This window comes from Phalangium opilio, unplaced genomic scaffold (assembly GCF_054372755.1).
Source record: "Phalangium opilio isolate 3A_F unplaced genomic scaffold, DU_Popi_V2 ptg000021l_1, whole genome shotgun sequence".
Classification (NCBI taxonomy): domain Eukaryota; kingdom Metazoa; phylum Arthropoda; class Arachnida; order Opiliones; family Phalangiidae; genus Phalangium; species Phalangium opilio.
The window spans coordinates 2,592,085-2,614,263 of NW_028324153.1; the positions used below are offsets into that span (position 1 = coordinate 2,592,085).

At 38.2% G+C, this 22,179-nt stretch overlaps 1 protein-coding gene across 1 annotated transcript; it reads right to left on the reverse strand.

The window, feature by feature from the left end:
• Positions 1-7,384: 7,384 nt before the first annotated feature.
• Positions 7,385-9,627, reverse strand: LOC149696457 (uncharacterized). Its single transcript, XM_089867326.1, has 5 exons — positions 9,234-9,627; positions 8,657-8,925; positions 8,505-8,591; positions 7,952-8,426; positions 7,385-7,422 (listed from the first exon to the last, which is right to left on the reverse strand). The coding sequence occupies exons 1-5, from the start codon at positions 9,625-9,627 to the stop codon at positions 7,385-7,387; spliced, it is 1,263 nt and encodes a 420-aa protein (XP_089723452.1).
• Positions 9,628-22,179: the final 12,552 nt, after the last annotated feature.

Genomic DNA, 22,179 nt, shown 5'->3' on the forward strand with positions numbered 1-22,179 from the left:
AGAATATTGTAATAATAGATGTTGTATATTGCGGGTTATACAGGTTGGAATCAAATATTCTTTTATAGCTGGAACATATATTATTCTACTTCCTATAACTGTACCTGTAGGAATTATTTTGGGAATGTTGACGATGAACCCAGTAGTTGCGCTTTTTGGTCTCTATCCTTTGATTTTACCATATTCACTATTTCCTGACATATATATAAACAAACGATATGTCAATGGTGTAAAAAACCAATCAAATTTTGAAATAAAATGTTAAAAACAATGTACTGATTCAATTCTGCGATAATGAATCCAAAAAAATTTGGAAATAATTTTAAAAAGTTCCCCTCTATATGGTTAAACGGTTTTAGGACGTGTCTGTACTTGTCTTTAGTCGTGACGTAATCGCCAGACTTAAATAAGAGTTTGTTTGATAAGAGAGCGATCTCTCTTTATCTCGGTTATTCGACGAACGCCTTGAAGAGAGCAGTGACTTCCGAGGGATATCTTACAAAATGCGTTATATAGTGACGTATCAACGATTCAAAGGGCGCGAGGATTTCCAATATATGGTCGCGTATCTATTAGATCAATGCGCTATGTATACAATATGTTTCGAACACCGAGTATCTGAAAATGGGAAAATCGCTCGTGTTACGAAGAAATGCCCGATGTTTAAAGATAGAGAGCCTCAAGAAAAAGATATCGAGTATCAGAATCAGGTGGAAATTTTGAAACGATTCATATTACCTAGAAGTACCATTATTTTGGAGGAATTAGATGATGGACTTTTATTTACCCGATTGGGTCACGGTATAAATCAACCAAGAGCCAAAGCCCCGGAAACGGATTCACCGGCGCCATTGTGTTTAGAAGAAAAAGCTGAATTTTACGGAAATGACTTTATAAAATACATACAGGAACACATGAGTAAATTCGGTACTCCCGATAGTTTTTATCATGAACATTTACCCGTTTTATTTCCAAGTATATGTTAATGTAATGTTCTCTAAAACGTAGGAAGCGATTAAGGTTGCTCTCGGTGTAGTGGTTAGCGCGTTTGTTCGCCAATCAATAGATTGCGAGATCGAACCCCGCTCTAACCATCACATCGAGTTCAATCTTTTATTTCTAAATAAAACTGGATAACGTGTAAATCCTCATTAATTTTTAAATAAAATATCAATTATGTCGGTCAATTCTTTTTTTCGTTACTCTGTTAAGTGATAAAACTGATGAATATCCCGATAATTCACAATCGTCTTTCACGGTCAAATTAGGTAAACCAATTATTCTTTCAAACGAATGGGAAATTGGTTTATCGGAAATATTAACACCGAAAATTTCAACCGTAATAGACAATACCTGTAACTCTTTCGAAATACAGGTACCTGAACGATATTTAACGAATGATGGCTGGGACATTAGAAGAGTAGAGTTAATACCGCAAAAGTACGAAGGTTCGAAAGATAAAAATGGAAACGCCGTATTTTTTTCAATGCAGAATAAACTGGTGCGTGACTTAACCGTTCAGCTTGAAAAACAGAATTTTCCCGTGAAAATACAGGTTATAGATATGTCAGTCCCGACTGGGCCTCCTATCAAGAGAGTTAAATTATCAGTCGATGCCGGTCACCAGGCCAGGCTAGCTCCTGGCCCTCTGGCTCAGGTTTTAGGATTTGAAACGGACGAGTACATTACTGGGGAATACATTTGTCCCATTCCATTGTCTCAACAAGCTAGAAATATTACGATAAACTACACCAATAATTATATCGAGATAAAATTGAAATAAACTTTAAAACTTCAAAATCGTATGGTAACGGTAAAGATTCCTGAGGGACCCTATAGTGTCGACGCCCTATTGGAAGCTATGAATAGAGCGATACCCGAAGCTCATCAATCTCGGTTTAATTTCTCGTTAAACGATAACGGTACCGTTCGAATAATGACTGATAAGGAATGCACCGTGCTTTTTAGAGGCGTTCGTAACAAATTAGGTTCTATGTTAGGATTCGGTGACCAAACTAATCGTCTATTAGGGTCTGCAAACGCCAACTTCAAACCGGATTTAGTCAGTCAATATTTATACGTTTACACTGATCTGATATACCCCCAGTTTATAGGCTCTGGTTTCAAACCTCTTCTACGCGTCTTTCCCACTAAAAACGATACGTCGGAGAAAATTATCACATACAATACTATAGACTATTATCCTATAAGATCCAACGAAATTGAAACTATCAAAATTGACATTACAGACGAAGCCGACGCTCCTATATCCTTTATATCGGATCGCATCATTATCAAAATTCACTTTAGACGACATGTCTCGACCTAATAGGTACGTTTCCTATTATCAGGAACTGTTCCTTGGATCTCCACCAGGTGTATTAGTGCAGAAAGGATTTGGTTTAGGAGGCATTTTTAGAGCTTTGATGAGAATGGTAACTCCTCTAGCGAAACCGATAGCTAATGGCGTGGGTAAAGAAGCTTTAGGACTTGGTGGAAGGTTTATTCAAGATTTAAGCGCTGGAGAAGAACCCAAGAGAGCGTTCAAAAGGAATCTAAAAATACCGGGCTCAAATTTAATTCATAAAGCGGGTGATAGTCTTGCTAATTCTCAGTACGGGTCTGGTATTCGACGGAAACGTCAGAAGATACGAAAGAAGAAAAGTAGATCAAAGGCCGATTTTTTATCGTAAAACAAGATGGCTCAATTTGAAGGCATGATGGGGGAATTAGACCTATTCGCGACACCCCCTTTGAACGCTAACATTATAACTAGTAGCGAATTAAGTTATCAACCTTTAAGCTCCGTAACGGATAGTGGACCTTTGGAATTTTTTGTCCCTGTCACGAGCGAACATTATATCGACCTTTCTAAAACTAGGTTAAGGCTGAAGGTCAGGGTGCTTCATTTGGACGGCACCGACGTACCAGCGGCTGAAAAAAAAGTAGCTCCGGTTAATCTTTTACACGCCGCCCTCTTTTCCCAAATAGACGTCTTTTTAGGAAACACGAGCGTTCAGTCCCCTAACCAAGGAGCCCCTTATATCGCTTATCTCGAGAATTTATTAAACTACGGTATAGATGCTAAAGAAAGCCAACTAAATCTAGGCTTATATTATAAGGATAATCCGATCGATCCCGAATACGCCTGGGTGGCAGCCAATAATAATCTTACTACCAATGGGATATTAAGAAGAGCCGAGAAAGCCAAGGTATCGAGTACGATAGATTTATACGCCCCGTTACACGTTCATATTTGTCCAGGGTTGGCACGCTGGTATCCAGTCCGGTTTTATCCACCTGGATTAAACCGGTTTAAACCACGATGAAAAATCCAGTGGATTTTTCAAAACATATAATAAAAGAGTACAGCGCAGGCACCATAAAGTGAGATGGAAGGAAACGTTTGACCCACATGTCTTTACCTCTTTATTTCATCGAAATGGTCGATTCCCATATGTTGTGGGTTAGTTTGACGCGCCCTCCTCCCACTGCCCACCCGAAACTCGTAAGACTGAGTTGAATTTTTCGCAACGCTATATTGTTGGGTCGGACCCCGCATTTAGAAAAATCTTTATCAGACCCTGTCCTATTGAAGATCACAAAAAGCCTACCCGGGCCCGACCCTAGCTGCCCTATTGAAGATCACAAAAAAGCCTACCCGGGCCCAACCCTGCCCTATTGAAGATAATAAAAATGTCGACCCGGGTAGACGGAATGATAACCCTACCCGACCCGACCAGCAAAATATTTTAAGTAATTTTCTCACCCAACCCGACCTAGGATTTTCTGACCCGATAAGGGTCGGGTTGGATTGACAAAACCTGATTAAATCAGAGGCCCTACTCATCTCTAAGGAAATGTCTATAGTTTTATCAATAAAAATTATTCTCAATTAGACGGCCTAGCAGAAGACAACTTGCGCGCTAAATCTAAAAAGAAGTGCTAAAATTAAGCACTAGAGAGTAGTTTAAAAAAAGCCAGATAAATCCAATAAAATCCGGCTTAAACCAGCAAAAAACCATACCAGTGGCTTTTTCAAGAAAAATCCGGATTTTTGCCAACCCTGTATTTGTCGCTTAAATCGTTTCCTATTGAATAATGTAGACGTTAGATTTAGGCTTATTCGATCCAAACCAGAGTTTTGCGTAATATCGAAAGAAGCCGCTGATAAGAAATATAAAGTGGTTATCGATAATGCCTCATTGTACGTTAAAAGACTAAAAATAAATCCCGAAATAATGTTAGCCCACGCTACGGTATTAGAGCAAACCAGCGCCATCTATCCTTTGAATCAAACAGTCGTGAAAACCTTTTCAATTCCAGCTGGAATGAACGACGTTAATCGAGAAAACGTCTTCTTAGGTAAAATACCTCAAAGAGTAATCATAGGTCTAGTTCGAACCTCGGCCTTTAATGGTAATCATTCTTTAAATCCCTTTAATTTTGAAACTTTTGATCTTAATTACCTATCCGTCAACGTCGGTACCGATACCTATCCTTCGGAAGCCTTTACGCCTGATTACGAAAACAATCTATACACTCGAGAGTATATGTCGTTATTCACCTCTCTAAACACATACAGAAAAAACAAGGGAAATTTTATCACGTACGAAGAGTACAAAAAAGGTTACGCTTTGTATTGCCTAGATTTAAGCCCGGATGAAAATGCGGGGGCTAGTCATCTTTCTTTGCCCCGACAAGGAAATCTACGTATCAATATGAAATTTAAAAACAATTTACCACACAATGTCACGTGCATAATTTATTCCGAATTCGAAAATTCTATCATGATAACTAGGGATCGCTCGGTGTTATTTAATCCCGAGTAAAAAGGCTCTATATAACCTCTGATTTAAGAAGCATTCTCTCATAACCGGTTAGAGATGAATCAAGTACACTACCTATCGGAGAAACAAAACATTTACGTTGGAAGCGGAATTCTTCCCGTCTTCAATGTCAAACGACTCGATACTAAAGCCGAAGCGTCTTTCGACAGTTGTATTTGGAATAGTATATTTACTTTTGAAGCGGATATTGACGCTTTCTTTAACGGAATAACGGGACGATTTCTGACTTGGTTAGTTGACGGTACTCAGAGAGTTAAACTGGAATGCTTCGTCTGTCAGAGAGGAAAAATAGTTGACATTCGTCAATATATTAGAGGGTCGAATAATAGATATAATATTCTATTCTCAACATCGAAAGGATTTTCATTAAATAAGGACAGTTGGTTAAGGTTAAAGAACTTGAAAAATGTCATTGGTAGCGAATTAAAGCGAAAAGAAGAGGCCAGAGAAATAATGAAGAAGATTATCTTGGACAGTTTGACCAATATTTTATTTAATTTCACTGATTCGTGCGAAAATATTAGCTGTCATAACGAAATCGCCCACGATATCACTTGTTTACCCACGGATACTAATTGGAGCGAGAGAGTGGAGAAAAACCTAATTAGAGCTATTCCGTTGCTTAACTACGAAAGAATTCTAGAATCCTTTGTCGAGGAATACGGAGATTACGAAGACGACGTCTCAATTTTATTTAACGATATTCTCGGAAACTTTGTCGGTCTAAAAACTGAACTAATGTACGGTTAAAAAATAGATATCACTCTTATCTCGCGTGTATTGGGTCATGGATTACTATAAGGCGTCTGAAAATATTCCGAGAGGATTTGAAATCGTTGGAATGCGTTACCTCGGAGAAGAGCAAAATGAATTTAATATCGAAATTACTCGATAAACGGTGCCAAGGGACCAGGAGATATTCGCCAGAGAACAACCACTACCGAAGCTAATGTCCTAAATGATCCAGTGTTTAATGACGTATCTATTTAAAATATATTCTTGGAAATTTTGTCGGTCTAAAAACAATGTATTGTTAATTTTTAAGTAACCGAATAAAATATAAATTACTCTTATTGTTGCGTTTCCTATACCTACGTTATATATCAATTTTTTTTCCCTATTTAGAAAATATTCCAGAAAATTGTATCTCTCCCCTTACCGAAAAAACCACCTCTAAAACACGTCTTAGGTTGGGCTGAAGACGTTTTTTAGAGGTTTTTTTTCGGTAAGGGTCCCTCTTATATAATACCCTACAACTACGTTATATTATCAGATATCATTTTCGATCTTGTTTAGAAAAAATGTCTCTCTCAAACGCGTACTACGACACCGAAAATTTTTCCTCTCTTTCCGGATAGGATAAATTAATGAAAGGAGTTCCTCAGTCTTCGAGGAAAGAAGTTGAGAGTTTTCTATTAAAACAACCCACCTATACTATTCATCGTTATCGTCGATTAAAGTTTCCTCGCAACAAAATTACAGTGACATCTATGGATGAGACTCATCAGGCTGATTTAATAGTTTTAGATAAACTTTCCAGATACAACAAGGGTATGAAATATTTGTTAAGTAATGTAGATGTTTTGAGTAAATACGCCTACGTTATACCTATTAAAAACAAGACTTCCGCGGAAGTTATAAGAGCTTTCAAAATAATACATAAAGATGTTGTACCCACGAACATAAATACGGACGCTGGCTCTGAATTTTTAGCTAAACCAGTTCAGCAATATTTTAAAGAGAAAGGTATTCACCACTACGTAGCTTACGGGAATAAAAAAATTGCGATCTGCGAGAGATTTAACAGAACGGTTCAAGAGAAAATACACAAATTCATGACTAGCGCTGATACTCGTAGCTATCTGAGTGCGTTACCAAAAATAGTTAAGGCTTACAATCACTCGATACACCGCTCAACGGGTATCGCGCCAGTCAATGTTAATCTACAAAATGAGCATAAGGTGTGGTACCGTCTTTTCGGTACCATTAAACCTGGGACAAAACCAAAGCTAAAAGAAGGTGATTTAGTAAGGTTGAGTAAATTTGAAAAAACCTTTTCAAAGGGATATAAAGGCTACTTTACAAAAGAGATCTTTATTATTGATAAGGTTTTATACCGTAATCCTCCAGTATACGTCGTTAAAGACAAAAATAACGAGATAATTAAAGGAACGTTTTACGAATACGAACTATCTAAAGTGATATGAATACGTTACAAATAAATCAAATATTATCATGCGACCAGAGGACAAAACCCTACTACCTAGGTACTTTTCCTAGAGACATGCTTCCCAGGAAACCTAAAAAGAAGAAATTTTGTTTTGTTCTGAACACGGAGAGAGCCGAGGATCCTGGACTTCATTGGGTAGCCATTTACGTTGAAAACGATGAAGGTAATTTTTTCTGCAGCTACGGGCAGAGCCCGGATACGTATAAAATTAACCTGGCCAAATACGCGTCCAGATGGATCTATAACGATAAATTAATTCAAGATATGTTCTCCCTTTGTTGCGGACCTCATTGTATATTCTTCCTTATTCAAAGATGTCTGGGAAATTCGTTTCAAAGAGTTCTGAAAATGTATGAAAATAAAACGGAGATTAACGACGCCATATCTTTATGGAATATCTGCCTGCACTTGTTAAGACATAGATATGAAAAATGTAATCAATAAAATATTAAAGTTGTAATGTTTAATAATCAGATACACTTGTATTGAATGCGAGAATAAAAATATTTATTATTCGATTATAATTTTTTATATAAATTGTAATTATCATGCTTTTATATATAATCAGATACATGATTTTTTATATACTCAAATACATGCTTTTATATAATCAGATACGTGTTTTTCAATATAATGAGTTAGATGCTTTTATATAAAATGTAATAATCATTATTAAGGTTATTGTTTTGCCTTTCTATAAGTTACCCATTCGATCTTAGATTCGGGCTTTTGAAGCTCTTTCAAGCTAGCTTCGCGATCTTTTTTATTTTGGCTTGTGTAGGGTACGGTTTTGATTTCGTAGATGGAATTTTCGCGAGTCTTTTTTTCGGCGAAGTATCATCGTTAGGGTTAAGTTTCCGGAACTTTGAACCAGAAGCGCCCTTCGTTGATAAGGCCTGTTGAGACGCCACGGGCTGATTCGGTACCATGGGTGTTAAAACTGGCATACTAGGCGTTTGAGACGTCCCGGACTGTTTCGGTACCGCGGGTCCCATGGGTGTTAAAATAGGCATACTGGTCGTTCGAGAGAGTGACGCTGGCGTTGTAAACGATATCGCCGGTGTTTGACCCATTGCTGTACTACTCATTATAGGCTGTGGGGTAGTCAGACTCGAGGAGATATTAAAAGGGATACTTTGGGGAGGGGTAGCGACATTAGTAGGGACAATTTGGGAGGGGGTAGAGATATTAATAGGTATATTCTGGATAGGGGTTGGCCACGATGGAGGAATCCAAGACGAGGATGAAGGACTTAGAGGCTGTATTTTACTCGACACTCCGGGTGCTGGAAAAGACGAACTCGTTGTAGGTGGCAAGATAGTAACGCTTGGTGGCTCCGCTAAACTCTTTAAAGATAAATATTTCTGAAGAGTTAAAAGGTACTCCTTCAATTTTTCCTCGGCAGAACCAGGTTTTCTCAGTACCTCTTTAATGGCGTTGTCTAAACTGTTAACTTCCTTTTGATTGTCCGTCAGTAAAGCCGCTGGTACTAAAACGCACTTTTTCATTATCTAGTAAAGACCGAAGCTATTGTCGGTATTAAGATTGAAAGCAACGCCGGCCAAAATCCTCCTACCTGTTTAATTAACACCTGTCGCCTCTTTTTGTCGCTTAAACCTCTCTTGGATAAATACCTTATAACGTTTTTGTAACGTTGAAGTCTTTTCTTTTTATGTCGATTCAATGGAATACCTCCGTTCTTCAAATTATAACAAATACCGCTTATACAATCCAATTGGGGTCGCGTACACTTTGATATTAAAAGTTTTCTTTGTTTCACACCGCTTTTACGCAAGAGATTTAAAAAGGGTAATTGGTTCCTAACCGACACGGGTAAAGGCATGTCTCGAAATGAGGTTAAATAAATTGAGATTTATATTTTATGGATTATTATTTTCTAACGTAGATTACCATCGGTCCTTCATTAGGGAATATATTGGACCTAAGTCTTAAACTATTATCGGTACTTTGTTTTAGATCTATTAAGATATAAGAATACGCTTTTTCGGTACACTCTTCGTACGCTTCTGTTAGGCGTTTGGTGTCTGTAGGAAAAAGCTGACGACTTAAATAGCGAACCTGGTTATTATCCCTAGGATTTTTAAACATAACGATATAAGAACAGTTCAATGATATATTTCTAGAATATTTACCTGGGTTAAAGACACTTTGAGACAGCAGCACGATGCTTAAAGATAAATGATGACTCCCGACACAAAAAAGATTACTTATAAACTCCTGTTTGGTACAGGTGTTAGCTAGATCGTCTAGGATTAAAAGATTATTTATTCTCTTATCAAAAAAATCAGGATCATTAGGAATTAGTCCTTCTTGGAATTCAATAGGTAAAAAGAGTTTCAGTTCATCAAAAATGTCCTGATAAACACTATAGCAATAGACTATTCTATCAGGAGGTTTGTCCATGATAATGTCTTTATATTTGAGTAAATTTATTACCCACGTTGTTTTCCCCGAGCTGCTTGGGCCAGCCAGTAAAATGGTCATCGGTGTTTCTAAGCGGAGGCGATACTCTAACCCGTTCTCCATTTTTAAAACGTTCTCTAATATCGTCTATGAACTCGTAGTTGACTCGATCTTCGTACGGTATCACTCTCACTTTCACAAGGTGGGAAAACGTGACCCGATGTTTAGTGGTCCGTTTTCTCATTTGACGTGACAGACGGGTCTTGATGATTTAAATATCCGTAAGGAAGTGTTGTGTAATCCTCTAAGACTCTACGTTTATTGAAACTATATCCAAAGGTTTTCTTTAGATTGCCTAATAAAAGTGTAGCAGTTTCTTTACGTCTTACAACATTAAATGGAACGGTGACCGACAAAGTTTTCGAGGGACTATATAAAACACTTTTAATCGAATCAAAGTTAATGATTTCTTCATTTCTTCTGTTAAGGGTAATACCTTTCATTTTAATAACAGATTTACCGTCCGAGGTACGGTAAGCGTACGACTTCGGCCCTGTCGAGACAAATTCGAGAATCGTCTCACCCTTTAACTCATCCGTCCAACACCCTAGATTACTAGATAAGGGGGGTAAATATTCCCCTTCCTTTGTTACTACTATACATGAATCGGTGTCACAATAAAGTAACCTCTTACCAATTTTACTTATCGTATTATACAACTCGATACGTCCTAATGAACTAACAAAGGAAGCTATCGTGGGACTTCCCTTGTAGTAGGTAGGAGCGTATTCTTTTTTAGTTTATAACTGACTAAACAGATTTTATCGTTTACCGGTTTCAGGTCTAACAGTTCTTTCGTTTCATCAGTTATTATCTTAACTAATCCAGCGTAAGAGTCAATGTATACATTTTTTCTCTTATCCGTATTGTAACCCATTTTGCCCCAAAGCGAATTTAGACATAGCTTACTAATGGCGCGAAGAGTGGGGTTGTCCACTATCTCATCTTTATTAATAACTATTCCTTCTCGGTCATAAATTGATTTTAAATACGCTTCTTTTTGCTCTTCGCTTTCTATTCCCGAAGGCCAACCTGAACTAGATTGTTTAATTTTAAGGTAACAATCAATGAAAGTGTCAAATAAACCGGTATTTTCTTTTCTGTCAAACTTGTCTTTGTAATGTTGGACTTCAAAAAACTCTAGAATCTTATATCCATTTTTAACTGCTAGATATACTTCGGGACTTGGCCAACAACCACAGAAGGATCTTTCTTCCGAATTATGAGTACAGACTGATTGTTCAGTTTCAACGCATTTTAAACACAAAGCAAAGAAAAGTTTCTTTTTAGTCTTTATAGGAAGTACAGGTAAAAATAGATTTTCAGGGGCTAAAACTCGACAAGAAATAAGACCGAAATAAAAATTAGGTTCAAAGTTGAAGTCTTTCGTAATAATTTCAGGATGACCTTTAGGAAATACGCCCCATTTACATACGTAAGGATAGAGCGAGCAGATATCTAGGTATTGAATAGACTCGCCCGGTTTTACCTTATAATACAGACATATACACTCGCTTCTTCCCCCGTACAAGTCACTCCTGGATCCAATTGGTTGTTTAAATTTTAAACTGTCACAATAGAGTTTAGCGTCAGGATCATCTCGTAATCTCTCATTGAACTCGCATTCCCAAATATTGAGGTGTTCGGCGTTCGGTAAAATCTTTTTTAGATAATTTTCCCTGTCTAGAGTTCTTTCGTAGACATTTCTGTTTAGATCTTTAACTATAGGATTGTACTCGTAATGTTTTGTGTGTTTTACACATCCGTGATAAACGCATCCGTTATAGTTTAAAACAATTTCAGGATTTTTACAATATCCGTCTATTAAATAGTTTGACACCCTTTTTTCCCCTTCCAATGACAAGGCAGTTTGAAATTTTACCCCTCGTAATTTTTCTTCCAAGGCTATACACTTTAAGGCTCCGATACTAAAATTTCCACGAAAACCCTTTGCAGGTACGACACCTAGTGTGTATTTTTCAAGATGTTTGTGAAGGAAAATATTAGTTACTGTTCCCGCTATGGTAATACCACCTACGTTAAGCACGTCGACCCCGGAGACATTCCTAAATAACTCTCTAAATTTTTCTATTCCTAATTGTAGGACCTTAACATCTTGAATAGCGTATGTTTCAAGCTCCTGTCTCAGATTATAGGGCTTATCCTTTCTTTCCGAATACCATTTCATAAAATCCGCGTGCTCCTTATCTTTAAAATTATCGGGCTCAAATTGATGTATCTCGGGTATAGGGCCTATATAGTCTAACGTTTTTTCATTATGGAACAGATGCGGGAAATAGTCTTTTTTTTCTTCCCCGAGATCGAATGTAGAGGGAAATTTCCTTAAGGGGACGCTAATAAATCGGTAGCTGTCAATGAACTTGATCTTTAGATTATTTAAGAAGAGTGCCATGATTTTTGAACCGTTGAAGATAGGCTCAGGAACTATATTCCTTCTAAGTATTTCTTTCAATATAAAGAAAAAATCGAACCCTACCCCGTTATGAGCGCAGCAGATTACATCGGAAAACAACATTCGCGCAACCTTTACTTTCTTATTTCCCTTTTTAATAGAGCTTGTCTCACATTGGAAAAGATAGTCTATAAAATCCTTTATACAATCAAAGCCCCTAAAGACACGAATGGTAAATTCTTTTGAATCAACGGATTCTTGCGCAGCTGAAACCAGGAGTACGGGAGTGTGTTCATTATTTAAAGGGATAGTTTCACAATCGAAGTATAGAACACGAACAGGAGGATAATCAATATCTAGGGGCATCACCCAACAATGATTTTTTTCATGCGTAATTTTACAATTTTTACAAGTTAGATCACACTCATGATTTGGTTTTATTTCGCGAGCGCAATTTCCGCATCGTTTCAAAGAATCACATGTTCCGTTTCCCTTATGGTTATTAAAACATTCGGTTCCCTTTAAATATCTATTACACTCCTCGCATCTTATGAGTTTATACTCGTCTTTTTCGTGATAAGCCTCAGTTGTTTGACAGCGGTAACACATAGCCGTTTCCGAACAAGAATGACTAGATTTTTCTTCCGGACCGTAAAATAGGGTTAAACAGTATTGACAATAAGCCCTAGCCGCGAACATTGAGGTATAAGACCGTACAACATGCATATGATTTCCAATTTTGAGGAGTAAATTTTTTTTTTCCTTGTGAGGACCTATAAATATTTTCTCAAACCTCTCTTCCGCGGAAAAAATTACAATCTGGTAATCTGACAGGGCATTTTGAAACTTTTGAACACCCAATAAATCTACAGGACCCTCCGGGAGTTCGGCTAACGCGTGTAACTCTAAAGCCGCGGTTTTTTGGGAAGGGTGGTCTACACTTCTTAATAATCGGAACCTCCATTGATTAAACTCGTTTAGCTTTCCTATTGATTTTAAGTAAGTTCGATCAGCTAGACTTTTACCCACGGCTAAGGCTCTAGAAACGCATAGAGTATCATTATTTCTAATAGGTATGTAAGCATAACCTTGGTCAATATATTTATCCAGTTCAGCTATAGTTCGATTATGCACCGCTTTTCTACCTGTCATTGGAACATTACATTTTAAAAGAATAACATCAATTTTTAGAGAACCCTCTAATAAAAGACTACGTTTGGACTGAGCCACCTTTTCGATACTAGAGAGATCAGGAGTTAACTCATTTATCGCCATAAATCTTAAATTTACAGGGTTCTCTAACGCGTCGGAGCTTATGGCGAATCTAATTAAGTTATACTCTTCATTATTTTGCGTGATTTGGTTTATAAGAGATGTTAATATTTGGGAAAGTTGATCATGAATTTTGGTTAATTTTAGTTCTTCTAAGTTACGGAATTTAACATTATATTCTGTTGTAATACACTTATATTTTCTAGATTTTCGATTAGATATTTTATCTATCTTGAAATATTGTTCAGGTCTAAATTTTGTGGATAAATCGATGGGATAAAGTTCATCATCTGAGGATGACGAAGTGTCCGACATTTTTTCTTAATGGGAAAGTTCTTCAAATCTATTGATTGTTTTCTCCAAGGCAACTATTATGTTATGGAGATCGTCTGAATCTCTAATTACGAACTGCTTCTCATAGGGTTGTCCTCTGTATTTAAAGATGGCTATTTCTCGGTCAGGCGTGGCGGCTATTTGAATGGGTTCTTCTGACATATATACCGTTGCGCCCCAATCTCCCTGAGCGTTGTTTAGAATTGATTTCAGTTCAAATGCGCTCTCGTATTTAATACATACAGGGTGTTTCTGAAAAGTCCATCACAAATTAAGGGGCGTGTTTATGGGACCAAACTGAGCGGAAAGTACCAAAGAACATGGGGTGTACAACATTTTGTTACGGAGATATGGCCTTCCAAACATTCGCCCCTAAAACAAGGAAATATCCAAAAATGAGGAGTAACACTTAAGACCGACTAACCAGCTTGTTTAAAATTACTAGACAATTTCAATAGCCTTTAATCGAACAATTGATTTCTACCTTTACTAATCAGAAGCGTATAAATGAGTAGAAGTATGCCTACGGTGGTAATGTAAAATTAATCCCAAGTGACATGATGTTTCAAGATCTTCCCAGCACCAAGTAAAATGGTTCTGATTGAAGGGACTTTTATTAGCACAGCGTAAACAACGTTATTTTCAGGAATTAGTCCAAATGTCCACGGGCGGCATTACAAAAACGAGGCAGTCTTTCGAATGATACTTGGACATGTTGGAAGATCCCTGGCTTGTTCCTGTTATCTCAAACCGTAAAAAGCTACGCAAATCTTCATCATCACGGACAACACTCTTGTACGTTAGGTATGACCTTGAGAAAACCTAAAAGGACATCTCGAATGTATTTGAAAAACCCATCTCCAATTAAGGGGCGTGTTGTTTGTTTCCAACAGAGTAAACTCGCCCAGAGAACAATTACAATGCAGAGCCACGTTTCGGCGTTAATGGCCCACAAAGGTGGTCCCAAACAAAAGAACAAACTTTAATTTGTTTCGTTCAGTAAGTATTTCATGTGTCATAGATAAAACGCCATGATTAATGCACAAAGAAAATGTTATTGACAAGTTTTCGGACCGCGATGCTGAAATGTGGTGGTGCACCATCGTGCATGAACCACATTCTGTTTATTAAACCTAAGGGTACGTCTTCGAGTAGTTCTGGTAAATCGTCCCGTAAGAACTACAAGTAAGCCACACCGTTTAACCTGGGCTCTAGGAAATATGGCCCAATTAAATTGTCACCCACAATACTACACCACACGTTTAAGCTGAATTGTACTTTGTGAATTCTAACGCAAGTTGCGTGTGGTTTTTTCTTAATCAGCAAACCAATTGGCGGCTGCTTGTTTTTGGATCGTCCTCGAAAATAGTGAGAACTTCGCCTATTCTTAAAAAACAGAGCACTAAAACAGAGCACTATGTTTTTTAAGAAAGGAATAAAAGAGGTTTCACGTACATGTGTTTGTTTTATTAAACTCATAATTCAACGAAGTCTGTTACAATGCCTTTCTTCACAAATGCCGAATATGCGGATATGCACCTAATGTATGGACTAGCCGAGGGGAATGCCGCTGCAGCTGTACGCTTGTATCAGGAAAGATTTCCGCAGAGGCGACTACCAAATCGACTGACGTTCGAGGCTGTGGACAGACGTTTGAGGCAAGATGGACGAATCCAACCGGCTGGACCTCAACCTAGAGCGAGAGCCATCCCAGAGGCCGTAGAAGACGAAGTTCTCACCATTTTCGAGGACGAGCCTGAATCAAGTACCCGCCAAGTTGGTCGCCGATTAGGCGTAAACCACACGCTCGTGTGGAAAATCCTCAGAAGCCACCGGTTTCATCCTTTCCATGTTCAAAAAGTTCAAGGTTTGAATCCAGCGGACTACCCACGACGCACGGCGTTTTGTCAGTGGTTTCTGGCTAAAGTAAACGATATCGATTTCCCACGGGATTTGTTGGTTACTGACGAAGCTAACTTTTCACGGGATGGTATTATTAACTTACATAATAAACATCAATGGTCCCAGCTAAACCCCCACGCAACTTGCGTTAGAAGTCACCAAGTACAATTCAGTTTAAACGTGTGGTGTGGTATTGTGGGTGACAATTTAATTGGGCCATATTTCCTAGAGCCCAGGTTAAACGGTGTGGCTTACTTGCAGTTCTTACGGGACGATTTACCGGAACTACTCGAAGACGTACCCTTAGGTTTGGTAAACAGAATGTGGTTCATGCACGATGGTGCACCACCACATTTCAGCATCGCGGTCCGAAATTATCTTAACGCGACCTTCCCTTTGCGGTGGTTAGGTCGAGGTGGACCTGTGGAGTGGCCTGCTCGATCACCCGATCTGAACCCTTGTGATTTCTTTCTTTGGGGCCACCTGAAAGACTTAGTTTATCAGACTGAAGTGCCCGATGTTGAAGAGCTACGTCGACGAATAATTCACGGCTGTCAAACAATTCGCGAAACTCCAGGCATTTTTCAACGTGTAAGGGAATCATTTGTAAGACGTGCTAATGTGTGCCTTAACGCGGGTGGTGAACACTTTGAACAATTTTTGTAACTAGTTGTTTGTTCTTGTTTTTGAGACCACCTTTGTGGGCCATTAACGCCGAAACGTGGCTCTGCATTGTAATGGTTCTCTGGGCGAGTTTACTCTGTTGGAAACAAACAACACGCCCCTTAATTGGAGATGGGTTTTTCAAATACATTCGAGATGTCCTTTTAGGTTTTCTCAAGGTCATACCTAACGTACAAGAGTGTTGTCCGTGATGATGAAGATTTGCGTAGCTTTTTACGGTTTGAGATAACAGGAACAAGCCAGGGATCTTCCAACATGTCCAAGTATCATTCGAAAGACTGCCTCGTTTTTGTAATGCCGCCCGTGGACATTTGGACTAATTCCTGAAAATAACGCTGTTTACGCTGTGCTAATAAAAGTCCCTTCAATCAGAACCATTTTACTTGGTGCTGGGAAGATCTTGAAACATCATGTCACTTGGGATTAATTTTACATTACCACCGTAGGCATACTTCTACTCATTTATACGCTTCTGATTAGTAAAGGTAGAAATCAATTGTTCGATTAAAGGCTATTGAAATTGTCTAGTAATTTTAAACAAGCTGGTTAGTCGGTCTTAAGTGTTACTCCTCATTTTTGGATATTTCCTTGCTTTAGGGGCGAATGTTTGGAAGGCCATATCTCCGTAACAAAATGTTGTACACCCCATGTTCTTTGGTACTTTCCGCTCAGTTTGGTCCCATAAACACGCCCCTTAATTTGTGATGGACTTTTCAGAAACACCCTGTATACCGTCCTTAGTAGGGATGGGAAACGGTTTTCGAGGGTTCTTTGATTTCGCGTACCTCCTAATATCGATGTATAAAGTACCCCTGAGCGACGATATTTTAACTCCTAATAATCTATCCCGACCATATTCTATTATATGATCTTTCCAATCTTCCTTTTTATATCCCGACTGAGATAACAAGGTCTCTACTTCTTTGTCACAGGATTGTGTCTCATCCTTTGATTCGGCCTATTGAAATACCTATTTCCTATAAACTAAATATTCTAATCTCCTAGAAAAAGTATAAAGCACTCACCATTCTCAGGAATAGAAATTTCTTGCTGCGAGATATTAATGCAGTAATTTCGGCACGAATGAATCTCAAACGTTGAGTCTGAGCTTTTATACTATACGGGTTTTATCTTTTCTAGATATAAGTCCAAGAGATCTATTCTTTAATGTAAGGGGTATGAATACCTCTGTCTCATAATACACGGTTTCATATTACTTAACTACGTCAATATATGTATATAGATTGAGTAATATTAAATTCGTATCTTTTATTTTTAATACTTCAACGACATCTGCTTCTCTATACTTTTTTATCGAAATTGTTTAATTATAACCTTTAGGTCAAAATTAAATTAGTTATCGATGTGTGATAATTTATAACTAACTATTTCCCATCGCGATGAACGTATTTTATTTACGCTATAATATTAAATTTCATCCGTATCTTTTATTTTTTAAGTCTCCAAACACATCTGGTTTTCATTTTATATAAATCGTTCAATAGTAATCTTAGGAATAAACTTAGTTATCGATATTTTATAACTCTCTTTCCTATCGTCGATGACCGTCTTTATTTATGTTATTACATGTGTATAGATTCAATAATATTAAATTTCATTCGTATCTTTTATTTTCAAAGTCTTCAAACATATCTGTTTTTCTTTACTTTTTTTACCCAACTCTCACGAGTAATCTTAAGGTTACAGTTAACTATCGAAAATTTTATAACTAACTTATACTATAATCTTTGAACGGTTTCGTGTTACTATCGGACTCCTAGTATACTCATGGGTGAGGAATATGTATAAATTTAACGTTAAAGCCTTTGTATTCTCTACAACGAAAACTTTCATAAACTCAATAGCTTGTTCTTCTAGTCTCGCAAAAAAATGTAAGTATTTTACCAGTATTTTAAAATGGTTAGTAGTAACCCTTATCTTAATGTCTTTTAGTTTCTAAAACATCACTATATATCTCTAAACATCACCTCTTTACTCATTCCGTTACAACTCTTCTAAATTTAAATCTATAAAATGTAAGTATTTTTCCAGTATTTTAAAATGGTTAGTAGTAACCCTTATCTTAATGTCTTTTAGTTTCTAAAACATCACTATATATCTCTAAACATCACCTCTTTACTCATTCCGTTACAACTCTTCTAAATTTAAAGCTATAAAATGTATGTAATTTTTCCGGTAATTTTAAAATGGTTAGTCAATAGTAACATTTAATTTCTTATAGTTTCTAACGCCTCATCTTTATTTTATTTCATTTTTTAAAACTTAAAATATATATAATGTACGTATTTTCTATTAGATTTAAACCCTCGATTAAGAGATATATTTTTAAAATAGGGAGTCCCTCATTTTCATCGCCACGAGCTTTGCGATCGTTTTTAGTCGCGCAAGGAACCTACGTTGTAGGTTTCTAGTCAAAGAGGTATTTAATCTTAAGTAATATTTTAGAATTTTCCCTTACACGTGTGTTTTCATTTTATTAGATTGGGTGTATACGCGATAGCGGTGAGCGTAGCGTTAGGAATTTTCAAATTCCTGACGAGGAGTGTTTCCGTAGAACGGATAACACGATTATTTTTAATAACCTCAGACATTCCGGTTTGGGGCGCGATGGTGAATACGGTCAAGACGAGATCCGAACCGTACTTCAACAATTAACCCGAGGTTGCGATACCGTTTACGTAAAAGGGCCAGATCAAAAAGAATTTTTAAATTTTTTTCTTGGAAACCTCCGGGTTGTGGATATAGGAAGGATGGGTGCCCCTTCAATTCGCATTATGCTGGGAGGGGAAGATGTCTATGACCCCCATTTACGATTCCCGCATAACGGAGATAGATGCGCTCTGGTAAGAGCTAGAAAAATTGAGGTCTTTTTCAACGCTCAAGAAACGGCACCTCAGAGCAGTGCCGGTTCGGTTGATTGGGGTTTAGCCGACGAAGCTCCGGTTTCGCTGGCACCCAATCGTAATTTAATTCCGGCCGGCGCTGAATCTCCTTATTCGTGGGAGAGTAATTGGGGTGATGATAGCGACATGGACATCCCCATTTTACGTAACGTTATCAATACTAAATACCGGCCTCGTACCGAAACCCCTCCTCCCCCATACCCTGGTACTCCTTCCTCTCCCCCATACCCTGGTTCTCCTTCCCCTCCTCGAATCATCCTTCCTCCCGATGATCCGCTTGAGCGAATTCAACATCCACCCCAGGCTGTTGTCATTCAGGAAGGACCTCCGATTCCTGGCGCCGATCATCGAAAGATCTCGTTAAACCTATCTGACGGTAAATAGAAAACTTTTATTAACTGTAAACTAATGAATCATTTATTAATTGTAAACTAATCTTTTGCAGTACCGCGCGACACCCCGATCCAAATCATCGTGTCGGGTGGTAAGTATATATTAGTATTTGAAAAGGTTTAAAATAGGTTATAATAATACTCTATTGATTCGTTACAGAGGGGCCTTTGCTTTTAAAGATTACTTTTTAAATTTATTCATATTTATATATATCTATTTTGTGTATTTTCATTTTATATCTTACTTTTTATGTATTTTTCAATTATATATTATTTTCTCTATTTTTCATTTATTTATTATATATGTATTTAATGTATATGTAATCGTACAATTAAACTAAATTTTTACAGTTAAAGATTACTATTCGCGACATCTTGTTTAGTCAATTTTTTGATAGTTATGTCTTTCTAGCGCAATGACCTAGTAACGGATAACATGTAGACGTAAAGAAAACCGTCTCGAGTGAAATTCGAGACGTTAACAGATCCTTAATCAGTTAACATACGTCGTATAAGCGAACACTCTCTTATCTAAGTCTGGCCATTACGTCACGAGTAAAGAAGTTCACGCCCTTAACCAATTAACAAAGACCTAATCAATTGGCGACCCCCACTCTCGACCAATAAACGAACTCAGAGAAACCCCCCCGGATAAAAAACCGGTTTCCCCCCCCCGCTAGACTCACGCGAGTATACACGCGCGAGTCTAGCGCGCTAGAAGGCTGGCGACCTAATTAAATGACCTAATTTCCACTCCATATTTTAGGTGGTTCACTACTATTATGGGATCAATTTTGAAAAAATAGGATTTTATAGGATCATCCCGGAATTATAGGAAAATATAGGAATTATAGGATCACTACGAGCCCTGAAAAGCTTATAGACACTTTTTTGACGTATGTGAAATGGAAGAAAGAGGTCTCCAGGCTCTTGCAATAGAAGCATCAGAAAGGGGTCGCGGATGCATTAATTGTTTGGGCCGTATGGCACTGTTGTGTTTGGAGGAAACTCTCACGTCTCCTCGAGCCTTCTGCTGCCTTAATCTTCTCCTGTCACCGACCACCTCCTGACTGGGCTCGCCGCTGACGATGTCCAGCTTCTGTCACCTGGTGTTTGTCGGGCCCGCTGGCCGATCCCGTGTGCCATGACGGTGGTTCCGCAGGCTCAATTTGGAATATGATGGGGAGGGGCGCTGATATGGCCCCCAGCTAGGTCTAGCGCCTAATCCAGCCCTCAGTCATGCAATTATAATGAAAAACTTCAGGATGACGATGAATATGAATGAAATGTTAGATATTTGTCTAAAATCTAATCTTAATTAACACTAGAATGTACAAACCCCATATTGTATTATATTCTCTAATCAACATGTTGAGAATACAAGCTTTGAATAACTTTTATTTCTTTCAGAATTTAGTGCAATAATTTTCGTGTGGCTATTTTTAAAGATGGCGTCAATAATTTCAACTTCGAGATGGCCATTTTTCGTTGTTTATTACGTTAATGAAAATCATCTATTCAAAATAGGAATTTCGAAAAGATATATATATTTGAAATATATTTAGCATTTCCAGTAGTTATTTTCGAAGATGGCACCTAAACTATAAGCAGCACGTCTTCAATATTCATGAATTATGTTTGGACGGTCTTCAACCTAATTATTACCAATTTTCATAATTGTTGATACATATACTGTATCTAAATGACATTGTTGGCGGCCATTTCCCAAAATGGCGGCTAAACTATCTGATTAATGGCTTCAATATTTTACTATGAGTTTCACACAACTATAATTATAATACCTATCAATTTTCATAATCTTCCAAAAACACGGTGAAGTAAACTGTACCTAGCCTTCACGGCGGCCATTTTCCAATATGGCGACCAAACTATTAAACACAGAGCTGTAAAATTTTGAAATGGTGTTTATGTGGTTTCAATCATAACGTGTACCAATTTTCATAATTTTTGAAGAAGAACGTGGGATACATTGCAGCTGTAATTCCCGGCGGCCATTTTCCAAGATGGCAGCGAAAGCTCGCGCTCTACAGCAGGGGACTTTTAGTATAATTTTTGTTTGGTCAAAAACAACACATGTACCAATTTTCATTTTTATGTTCAAATGTTCTAGGTCAAACCCTAAAGGTCCTGGGCTATTTATTCTCTCCACCATTAGCGTTCCGTTGAAATAAAGCTTGCGAAAAATCTCTCGTCTCTTACCTTTAGCATATTTAACCGAGCGGGTTTTAACATAAGCACTACATTTCTAAACATGGAATGGCATTTATAATCGTTCTCAAGGTTGACGTTGGAAGTAGCAATTTTTTTTAAACAGGTATATATTATTCGAGCCAAGACCAAGAGGGTGCCGGCGATCCGGTGGCAGGAGAAGAGGGTGCCGGCGATCCGGTGGCAGGCGAAGAGGGTGTTGGCGATCCGGTGGCTGGAGAAGAGGGTGCCGGCGATCCGGTGGCAGGAGAAGAGGGTGTTGGCGATCCGGTGGCAGGCGAAGAGGGTGTTGGCGATCCGGTGGCAGGAGAAGAGGGTGCCGGCGATCCGGTGGCAGGAGAAGAGGGTGCCGGCGATCCGGTGGCAGGAGAAGAGGGTGCCGGCGATCCGGTGGCAGGAGAAGAGGGTGTTAGCGATCCGGTGGCAGGCGAAGAGGGTGTTGGCGATCCGGTGGCAGGCGAAGAGG